Genomic DNA, 12,039 nt, shown 5'->3' with positions numbered 1-12,039 from the left:
ACACTGACCGCACTGCCGTTGATATGCATTCGAGACTCGAGACAGAATTTTTTCATCAATTAGAGTATGTAAACAAAGGAGGCTTCATACAACATTGCGTGAATTTATTACGAGACAGACGACCACATTACGTACAAAGGCATTCTGGAGTATGCAAGCGGCAAGGTTTATAAATGTACACACAGGGCGCTATGCTGTCAAGCAAGATCCCTCCATGCATTGTCAATAATGGGCCGGAAACAAATCAAAAGGCAAGGGTAATGTCAAATAACGTTGAAAATCTTGCAAACCAAGAATAAAAACTATTGGTTTGAGTGCTCAATAATGTCGATTTTTAATTTTTTCATTTCGTTTCATTTTATTGTATTGCCTTTTTTAAATCTTTGACAAGTTCATTATTACCAAAACTAAAATAGGCAAAAGGCAAATATGGATCCAGAAAAATAGCTTTATGCTAATCAAGTCTGGTCCCATTCTCTTAAATATTTACATTACATATTCCGCCATGTGGCACTCAGTAAAGTGATTACTTACTGCATTTTCATGACAGACGAAAGAAACTTGGCTATCTAATCACTATTTTTGTGACCCAGCGTTTTCATGCTGCAGCATAATGCAGGCGTATTTCAGCCTTATTATATGCCTCGTATATCGAACGTCGCGCGCTCCATAGGATTCAATGGTAACTTGCCGATGACGTCGCGGGCCACATAGTCATCACTGGACTGAAAGTGAACCGGAACTATTTTCAACTTGAAAACTTTTGGATGTAAAAGTCTTGAAATTTCATATTTTGCACAGAAAATCCGGTTTTTGGAAAATTTCGCATAAAAATATTGATAAACCGCATAACAGTAGTTTAAATATATCAATGCGCCATTCTATGATGAAAATCGTTCTATTTTTTACCGTTTTTCGTCTAAAATGAAAATAAAGCATTTGACTATAATTTGCCAATAAACGTAAATATTTTTGGTGCAAACAGAGTAAGAGAGGCATGTAATAAAAATATTATAGCCCAAACAAGGGACTATGTACCCTCGGGGCAGCAGACCATTTGCCCTCCCAGGGAAAGACACTTATTTTTTATCCACTTGCCCTTCGGGCAAGTGGGGGGTGAAGTTCACTTGCCCGAATTAGAAAACCACTTGCCCAGTAAAATTATGTGTTTTGAAAAAAGCGAAAGCAGTGATTTTTTATTTCACACTTTATCATGTTATTCATCAAACTTCATGATGTAGTGAAAAATGTCAGTCACTCTCTCACTATTCTCCCCAGACTTCCAAGAGTGCTGGGCAGCTCATTAATATTCATGATCATTAATTAATATTCATGAAAAATTATAATATTTAATATGCTTGTACGTTTACTTTCTTAGGGCTATAATAATGTACAAATAATAACAGCCACTTCCACTGTACCTTCAAGATATTTTTTCAGTTTTAACTGAACTGTACAGAAAGAAAAAATCTTTAGAAGTTATAAAGGAATTTTTGAAGCTTCTGAAAATAATGTACATCTTTGTCATGTTTTTACACTGCGTATATCATCCCTAACCACTATGAAGTTATCATTACCTTACACTATACCAGTATCCTGTTTTTCTGATGACTTAGGTGGTCTTTTTTATGCTCATGCGCAGATTCAGTAATTTTAAATTAACAACTTAAGGGTGTCGGCAAGTTTGCGATCTGTTTTGAAAGCTGAATTTCTCGAAGTGAAATTCGGTCCGATTGCTTCTTTGCAGTCATCTTAGAATGGGAAAATTCACAAACAGAGAGGTTGGTTGCCACGGACAAGTAACTTTTGGCATATTGACCTGAGAAATAAGTCAGTGTCCATTGAAAATTCAAAGACTGGATCCGTTGACACCAAAGCTTGCGCGTGTCGACCATGCATGCTGTCATCTTTGCATGCAGTCTTTCCACAATGAACCCCGTGAATGCCAGTCACTGAATGAACATTGCAATGAAGAGTACGTTTTAGTAAAAGTCCTATTTTTTGGTGCTAATTTTCGCTACCTAATTTTATTGTTATAGTGTTGTAAACATTCACACAAAACACAAAAACTTCGTGTGTGTCTCCTTTTTGATCGTACAGACATGTGACACCATGACCTTGTCTAGTGAGGGCAAGGAACTTTGTGGACGTACGCTCAACCAGCGTACGGTAAATCGGTAATTAACCGATGGTATTGTTTTATATTGAAAACAATCATGCAATTTTGTGAAAAACTTTATACTAGTTCGCACAATGACATAAAATGATTTATTATTTGTTGTTTAAGTCGCTGTTCCCACATCAGAAAATCGATCTCATGGATTTGATTTCGAGGTAATTATTTTTTCACTTGTCCCGTCGGGCAAGTGGCATCGGCGTTTCACTTGTCCGAATGCGACTTTCACTTGCCCCGGGCAATCGGACAACCGTTAGTGTCTTTCCCTGCCTCCTTACGTCGGGCAAATGGTCACCTACCCTCGGGCACATAGTCCCATGTTTGGGCTATAATATATATTATCTCATATCATGTGATCACCTGTGCTTTAATTTTGAGTGTCTTTGTGTGAATATGTGTTTGGTAGTGGTCATACCACAGGCGGCCCAGACACTATTAATAAGCTTATTATTGAGTTTTTCTCAGTTTTCTCTATCAGTTCCTCTCCTTTTCTTCATGCTCTGACTGATCGGAGTAAATAAAATACATTACTATATAACGTAACTAATTATGCTAATCCGTGGACTTATCAGGGATTTTATGGGTTGGTCAACATCACAAAAGATAGGAAAGGTTACTTAAACTCTTTTTTCATTTACATCTCTATCTTTCAAATGTTGATCAACCCTTGATAAGTCCTGGGATTAGCATATTAATTAGTTGTGTTGACTAATTTATTACAAGATGTGTATATGAGAGATAAACGTCCATGTAATGGGTGTAAGAATGAATAAAGAGTCTAGAGGCCAGGTTGGGGAACTGATAGAGACAACAGTGAGTAAAACTCAATAATCAGCTTATTAGTAGTGTCTGGGCTGCCTGTGGTTATACGAGACACGTGGAGGAAGTCTTCCAAGAGAAAACAACAGTCATGACCTTTATGGCCCAAAAGAGAAAATAACATATTTCTTTTATCTTTCTGTGCAATTTTTAGCTCCCATAGCCATATGTATATATGGCAATGGAAGCTATTCTTATAGGCTAGGAAAATGTCTGTATGTATGTATGTCTGTATGTCTGTATGTCTGTATGTCTGTATGTCTGTCCGTCAACATCAAAAACTCCAAAACCGCTGTACATTTCATCTTGATATTTGGTGTGTACATGGATGATGGGCTGTAGATGAGATTTTGTTCAAATGAAGTTGTCATTGCCAAAAATATGCAAATTAAGTGAAAAAATGTCAAAACAGTCAAAATTGAAAAAACTCAATAACCACTGAGCAGATTACATGAAAAATTAGCATGTAAGTACTTTGGGCTGACATGAAATGATTGTGCGCATCTTGGGTCAGTATCTTGTACTTGCTATTTTTCATGAATTTTTTTGTAATTTTCTCCCATTTTTGGTCAAAAAATATCCTGCTCTGAAAGCACAAGTCCGATTGATTTGAAACTTGGTATGGAAGTGCATAGGAGTGACCTTTCCCAAATTTGGGCAAATCGGGGTGAAATTTGCATATTTTTAGTTTACACGTCCATAGACTCCCATGTATAAGGCAGATCTCCATAGACTCCCATGTATAAGGCCACAAAAAATAAAAATTTAGTTTCTCATCGTATTCATATTGCAAAAAGGATGCAGTGACACAATTTTTAGTCCCCACGGATGAAGTCCAGTGAGCTTATAGACTGGGTCATGTCCGTCTGTTCGTCCATCTGTGAGTCCATCCATTCACGCAGATATCTCAGATATTTTGACAAAATGTCATGTGACCTTGATGACCTTTGATCTCAAATATACATATTTGTCCATAACTCAGTAACCACAAGTGCTACCACCCTTCATATATGGTATGATGGGACAGCTTATGACGCCACATATTGTACCTCATTAATTATGCACATATCTAATTTTGAGCGAGCCAATAGAGCTAGAGGTCTGATTTTTGGTATGTAGGGATAACTTAGCAAAATAATTTTTTTGACAAAATGTCACGTGACCTCGGTGACCTTTGACCTCAAATATACATATTTGTCCATAACTCAGTAACCACAAGTGCTACACCCTTCATGTATGGTATGATTGGACACCTTATGACGCCACATATTGTACCTCATTATTTATGCGCATATCTAATTTGAGCGAGCCAATAGAGCTAGAGGTCTGATTTTTGGTATATAGGGATAACTTAGCAAAACAATTTTTTGACAAAATGTCACGTGACCTCGGTGACCTTTGACCTCAAATATACATATTTGTCCATAACTCAGTAACCACAAGTGCTACAGCCTTCATGTATGGTATGATGGGACACCTTATGACGCCACATATTGTACCTCATTAATTATGCACATATCTAATTTTGAGCGAGCCAATAGAGCAAGAGGTCTGATTTTTGGTATATAGGGATAACTTAGCAAAACAATTTTTTTGACAAAATGTCACGTGACCTCGGTGACCTTTGACCTCAAATATACATATTTGTCCATAACTCAGTAACCACAAGTGCTACAGCCTTCATGTATGGTATGATGGGACACCTTATGACGCCACATATTGTACCTCATTAATTATGCACATATCTAATTTTGAGCGAGCCAATAGAGCTAGAGGTCTGATTTTTGGTATATAGGGATAACTTAGCAATACAATTTTTTTGACAAAATGTCATGTGGCCTCGGTGACCTTTGACCTCAAATATACATATTTGTCCATAACTCAGTAACCACAAGTTCTACAGCCTTCATGTATGGTATGATGGGACACCTTATGACGCCACATATTGTACCTCATTAATTATGCGCATATCTCAGGGCTGTCAATGTTTTTCAGAATAGAAGGGTACAAGTGAAAGAACAGGAGGGTACAGCCTTGTGCGGAGCGAAGCGGAGCAAGGCGTGCGCGCAAGCGCACGCGGGGGGAGGCCAGGAGGGGGGTGTCCCCCCTCCTGAAGCTGAAGCTTTTCTAATTATTCATCTTCAATTGGTGGCCTGTGGTGGCACTTTTGAGGGCAATTTACTGTCAAGTTTATTATAACTGAAGTATAAAAGTAACATGAAATTGAATCTTGTGAATAAATTATGGAAGACAAACAGAAGTATTACAGAGTTTATATGTTTATTGATACACCAGGTTATTATTATTATTTGCCTACAAATTGTGTTGAATTACAACCTGCTTAATAAAGATCATAATCTGAACCATAATCAGAATCACTGGAGTACTCATCTGAGCCCAAGGCTTGTATCGGTATAGCAGTACCAGCTGACAATACCTCAATATTGTGTGATTCTCAGGCTGATGAAACAGTAGCTTCAGCAGAAACCACATCTGCAAAAACTATTTCTTCAGATCATGGTCCCTCCACAAAAGACCGGTTCAGATGTAGCTTTAGAAACTACACCTGCAGAAACTATTTCTTAAGAAACAACATCTGCAGAAAGTAATTCAATAATTGTAATACGTTCCCATTCAAAAACAGCTAATCGTATTAGAATCTAAAAAATCTTGTCCCCACTGTAAAACTGATGTCATAACGTCACGACAAAAAATTCCGATCTGCGTCTGGTTGATACTGCTGTAATTTTATTTTGTCTGTTTCAAGACCTCTCCTCAGAGTTACCGGCTATGAATTTCCAGTGTGAAAATTTACAAAGTAATGGGGTAAATACGAGACCATTACCAGAGACAATTTCAGTAGACGCTACGTCATACAAACAATTACAATACTCAAGTTTACATCCACTAATGAAATTGCGTGCCTTCGTTGTCCGTCGGCCTCTCAGTTGACAAGATTGAGAGTATGTTGATTTATTTACGTAGTAAATCCTTGCGCGTGAAAGTTAACTATCAAATATTTTCTCCTGATGACTATCATAGTATCTATCTGATATCCCTCACAATAGTCAGAGTTTTGTCGAAACCCACGCCTGCCAAGTGGGTAGGCTCACTACATGCATGTTATATCCATATCCAAAACATGGTTTACCGCCACGCCGTACGTACGTGCAAGATACCGCGAAAGTATATAGTCAAGCCTAGCTAAATTTGTGATTGCCCTAAACATTAAAAAATGTTGGTCTTGGTAAATGATTTTGAAGGATACCGATATTTGCTTTTGAGGAAAGATTTCGGATGTCGGAAAATATTTATCAAACTTCAATACTCGGGCCTTCGAAACAATCACAGTACACAGCATGTACTACCGTATGAATACATTTCATAGAACGGCGGCTTGGTGCAAACAAATTCAGTGGTAGTCAAAACTCACTAAAAATTATGTCAATCCCCACAAAGTTTGTTTTGCGTTGAGTAAACGATTCTTACTCATTGTAAAGAGCGTTCACGATCTGCAAACGGGAAAACAAATCAAAAATTCCAGTCGCTAAATACACGTAATGCTATGGCATTTTGCTCAGACGCGGCGTGAAATCTGCATTGCATGCTATACCATTGATGGATTGAAACCCCGATCACTGAAATTCCTTGAGGAAAATAAAATGATTTACAAATATTGACATTACTTTTATATCCAGAGCTAGTGTGAGCCTCTCAGGGGTCTTTTTTGGACCCATAAATCCAACGAGGCTGTCGACTTTCGTAGCCATATCGATCGTGTACGTCCGAAAACCAATCAGAACACGTAAAGCTTTTTGACAGTACTGATTAAAACCAATCAGAAATCGGCTACCAACGAGCCTTAGGGGCTGCGCCTCTGTAGCACAGCGCAGCCAACGGTAGAATTTGGACAGGAAAGAATTCATAACGTGTAAAGAGCATTATTGCAGGCCTTGAATAGGGAAAACAGGCGGCGGCAAGACCTGTGTCAGACGGCGATTTGCCGCCGGTGACCGGCTATAATTGACAGCCCTGATATCTAATTTTGAGCGAGCCAATAGAGCTAGAGGTCTGATTTTTAGTATATAGGGATAACTTAGCAATACAATTTTTTTGACAAAATGTCACGTGACCTCGGTGACCTTTGACCTCAAATATACATATTTGTCCATAACTCAGTAACCACAAGTGCTACACCCTTCATGTTTGGTATGATGGGACACCTTATGACGCCACATATTGTACCGCATTAATTATGCACATATTTATTTTGAGTGAGCCAATAGAGCTAGAGGTCTGATTTTTGGTATATAGGGATAACTTAGCAAAACAATTTTTTGATGAAATGTCACGTGACCTCGGTGACCTTTGACCTCAAATGTACATATTTTTCCATAACTCGGTAACCACAAGTGCTACACCCTTCATGTTTGGTATGATTGGACACCTTATGACGCCACATACTGTACCTCAATAATTATGCGCATATCTCATTCTGAGCGAGCCAATAGAGCTGGATGTCTGATTTTTGGTATATAGGGATAACTACAGGAGAGAAATTTTTGACCAAAGGTCATGTGACCTCGATGACCTTTTACCTAAATATATGTTTATGTCAATAAATAAGTAACCACAAGTGCTATGTCCTTTGTATTTTGTAATTGTAATTTATTTCTCCAGAAAATCACGAACATCGTACATAGCAAAGGAGTAAACTCAAAAAGTATTCTGGTGAGGTCATGGAAATAATTCTATTTAACTAGTCAAGTCCACGAACCTAACAAATGCGATTTTACTATAGCGAGTTCAAGTGTAACCGTATGAGAAACCTTTAAACGAGCATAATAGTAGTTTACTAAATGTCAACTGCAAATTAAGAAGATTACAATACTCAATAAAATAAAATACAATACACAGTAAATTACATGAGCAAGTAACAAGTACGCCTTTATAGCAGCTGCAAATAATCTTCTATCTGAAATATTTTGATATGATTTGGTAGGGAGTTCCAATGAAGTGTTGCAGCATATGTAAAGTTGTGTTTACTCTGTGTCAAATGAACTTTAGGAATAGAGAAATTGTCAAGAGAAGCGAAGCGGGTGGGATAATCATGGGGAATTGGATTTAGGTAATGGTGTATATCATGGGCAAAATGATCTTTACGCAGATCATATACAAACAAACATGTGTGAAGTTTACAGAGTTGATGAACATCTAAGATTCGAAGTTGTTGGAATAAAATGGCAGAGGGAGCGCGGAAGTCAGAAATAGAAAATATAATCAGACGGACAAGTTTCTTTTGTAACAAGAGTATTGGCTCTAGATACGAAGTAAATGTATTGCCCCATATTTCAATACAGTATGTAATATGTGGTAGAATAAGTGAATTATATAACAAAAGAAGGATATGTCTTGGTACATAATGCCTTAACTGAGAAATTAGGCCAATTTTGGGGGCTATAACCTTGACAACTTTTTGGACATGAGACTTCCATGTAAGGTTCTCATCAAGTGAAACCCCAAGGTAAATTGCTGACTGAACACTTTCTATGGGACATCCGTCAATTTCCACCCTGCCATGCACATTTACCTTTCTTCTCGATGTTTTAAAGATCATGAAGTTTGTCTTTTCAACACTGATAGTCAGCTTGTTAGCATGGCACCAATCACAGACATTTTGGAAGTCTGAATTTATGTGCGCTAGATTGAGGTCGTTGCCTTCCAAAAACTTAAATAGATTGGTATCATCAGCAAAAAGTCTGAAGTGAAAAGAGCTGCTACAGTTTGCAATGTCATTGATATAAATTAAAAACAGTATTGGGCCAAGAATAGACCCTTGTGGGATGCCACATTTTATTTCCCTATATGAAGATGACACATTGTCAATGTTGACAGACTGTTTTCGACATGATAAATAACTTTCAAACCAGTGTAAAGGAATTCCTCTGATACCATAATGCTCCAACTTACGTACCAGAATGGTATGGTCGATGGTATCAAATGCTTTTTTTAGGTCAATAAAAAGACCAAGTGTAGGATGACTGTTGTCCAGATGCTTTGAGATATCAGAGACCAAGTCTACAAGTGCTAGCTTTGTACTAAATTTTTTACGAAAACCAAATTGTGTGTCTAAAAGAATATTTTTAGTCTCGAGGTAATTCATTAACTGCTTATTGACTGCTGATTCAAAGATTTTACTGAGAATGGAGAGAATTGATATAGGTCTATAGTTACTGACTTCCTCTACGGCCCCCTTTTTGAAAACTGGAATTATCTTTGCTATTTTCAGTGCATCGGGAAATTTACCATGGGATAATGAACAGTTAATGACGTGCGCAAGGGGACGGGAGATGATACTAGCAGCATCGACAACTAGTTTAGGGTGAATTTTATCGTAACAAACAGCTTTAAGGGCATCTATATTTTTTATTTCATTTAGGACTTAGGCCTACTGTTCAGAAATAGGGCGAAAAAAGAACGAATTCTGATAGCACCCACTGAGGTATCGTTTGTAATCTAAGGCAGAAGTAAACCTAGACGCAAGACTTGGGCCAATGTTTGTAAAAAACCTGTTAAATTCATCTGCAATGTCGGTGCTATCTGTCAAGATAGCGGTATCGGGTGCAGACGAATTAATTTTACAGGGAGTAAGTTTCCTGGTACTTTTGTTCAAAATCTCATTAATTACTTGCCAGGTTTTGTTTGAATTGCCCTGGGCCAACATAAACTTATTTGAATAGTACCGTTTCTTTGCTATCCTGAGGACCTTTGTTAAACAATTTCGGTAGCTCCTATATTTAGTCTTGTAATGAACACTTTGGGGATGGGTTTTCATACGTGTAAATAATTTATGTTTGGTGTGTATTGACTTGAGAAGCCCCTTAGAAAGCCATGGTTTACGGATTTTGGGGTGGCGGATAACTTTACTACGAAGGTGATTTGAAGCTGCATTAGAAAAAATGTCTACAAACAATGCATAGGCTTCATCAGGATCCAAGCAATGAAAGACAGGTTCCCATGACACCGTGCTTAGGTCAGCTGTAAAAGCATCTGAGTTGTAATTCTTAAAATCAAAACTCTGGCTTCTAGTATCCTGACTTACACAATGCTTTAAATCATTGATATAACAAAAAATAGGATAATGATCAGTGATGTCTGACTGAATAGTACCACAGTTTACAAAGTAATCTGTGATGTTTGTAAGACAGTGATCAATGACTGTGCTGGAGTTATCGGTAATACGGGTAGCAGTGTTGATTAGCTGAAAATACCAAGAAATTCAAAATAGGATGTATTGGGTTTTCTATAATTAACACCTATTATTATCGGCCTGCTATTTATAACAGTCTCAACAAAAATTGATTCACAGTGCATAATGTCAGTGTGAATGAGGCTACAAGACAAGGTGTTATGAACGTACAGAGCTACGCCACCTCCCCTTGAGCTTTGCCTATTGCTAGTAATAAGTTGATATGATGGCAACTTATAAAGTGAAGTATCTGAATTATGACTTAACCAGGTTTCTGACAATCCAATGAAATGAAAGTTACAATCCAAGATATCTAGTAAAGACTCGACCTCATCATAATGCTTTGCTATGGATCTTACATTCAGATGGAAAAAGGAAAGTGACGATCGAGAATCAGCAATACCTGTGTTGAACTGTTCAACGGAGCAGGCGGTACAGTTTGATTTGATGGGCGAAAAGTCTGTGTTATTGTTCATATTGAGATGTATTGGATTTACTTCAACTGACACATGTCTCCTCAGATGATACGGTTGAGATCACTCTGTATTGCTACATAGATTGCTGGATGGCCAGTATTTTTCCTTTCGTAGGTCTTACCATTGTTGGTCCAGATGAACTTCCAATTTTTAGCATTTCTTTGTCGGTTTGCCTCGAAGAACAGCTTCTTGTTAGCTGGAGTTAAGTTTTCATTAATATAGATGCGGTTATCACTTGTAAATCCGACACTACGGGTGGTTTTATCTTTAAGATTTTTCCTCGCCGAATATATTTGGTTACGTACCCTGCGTCGAACAAATTTGACAATGATGGTTGCCGGCTGATGATGGCTTTGCTGTTGACTTCTGCTTGGTAAACGATGAGATATATCAATGTCTTTTGTTGTGATGTTGATGCCAGCAGCTGCGGCAACTTTTACAACGACAGCATCAGTATCTTCCTTCTCTTGTTGTGGTATTCCTGTGAGTTCTAAAGTGTTTCTACACGTATATTGCTGTAGATCATTGAGTTTATCAGTTGTTGTTTTGAGTTCATCTCTTAACCGGGTATTTTCGCTTTTTAGATTTTGGATTTCTCTCTGAAAACTATCAAAAGAATTACTCACAAACATGACTGACTTTCTTAGTTCTTCTAATTGATGTTCCATCGTCAGAAGATTGTCCATTTTGGCAGTGAGAACGACCAACGTAGCTTGTATGTCGTCAATTTTCGAATTTCCAGGTGTCGCAGTTGACCCTTTGTTTTCATTGTTAGTATATGCAGCAGCCATCTTTGTAGTACTTGTATCTTGCGGTGGGAAACGACCAAGTTTGATTGTGGTACAGAGGTAAAGATCGCCCTGACATAACTTTCATCGACTGGAACCTCAGTCTTGGCACTTCATAGTTGTTGTGCAAGTTGAAATTTTGCTAATGATGATGATTCTGAATGATCGGAATACATGTACGAGATGGCGATTATAACTGGATTATAACTGGAGCGACGGTTACACACGTCCTCACACTTTGACTTTGGTGAAGATATTTAGTAGGATGGGAGACCTTATGACAACACACGCTTTACCTCATTAATTATGTACACATCTAATTCTGGGCAAGCGAATAGAGCTAGAGATCTGATTTTTTGGCATATAGGGATTAATTAGCAATATAATTTTTTTTTTCAAAATGTCATATGACCTCGATGACCTTTGACCTTGATTATACATATATATGCATATTTCAGTAACCACAAGTTCTATACCCTCCAATTTTGATTGGATATTAGACCTTAAGATGTCAACATCTTTGTACCTCAT

The 12,039-nt window shown here is 37.7% G+C and overlaps 1 protein-coding gene across 1 annotated transcript; it reads right to left on the bottom strand.

Moving 5' to 3' along the window:
- Positions 1-10,761: 10,761 nt before the first annotated feature.
- Positions 10,762-11,511, bottom strand: LOC139125196 (uncharacterized). Its single transcript, XM_070691299.1, has one exon. It carries the CDS (start codon positions 11,509-11,511, stop codon positions 10,762-10,764), a length of 750 nt encoding a protein of 249 aa, XP_070547400.1.
- Between the last annotated feature and the right edge of the window lie 528 nt (positions 11,512-12,039).

Source organism: Ptychodera flava (genome assembly GCF_041260155.1).
Source record: "Ptychodera flava strain L36383 chromosome 3 unlocalized genomic scaffold, AS_Pfla_20210202 Scaffold_25__1_contigs__length_14229661_pilon, whole genome shotgun sequence".
Lineage (NCBI taxonomy): Eukaryota > Metazoa > Hemichordata > Enteropneusta > Ptychoderidae > Ptychodera > Ptychodera flava.
The sequence above is the reverse complement of the archived record's forward strand: the minus strand, read 5'-3'. Positions and strand labels throughout refer to the sequence as shown.

Bases quoted from the DNA above. Each gene is read 5' to 3' on its own strand.
- LOC139125196 (XM_070691299.1), bottom strand. From the start codon at position 11,511: ATGGCTGCTGCATATACTAACAATGAAAACAAAGGGTCAACTGCGACA.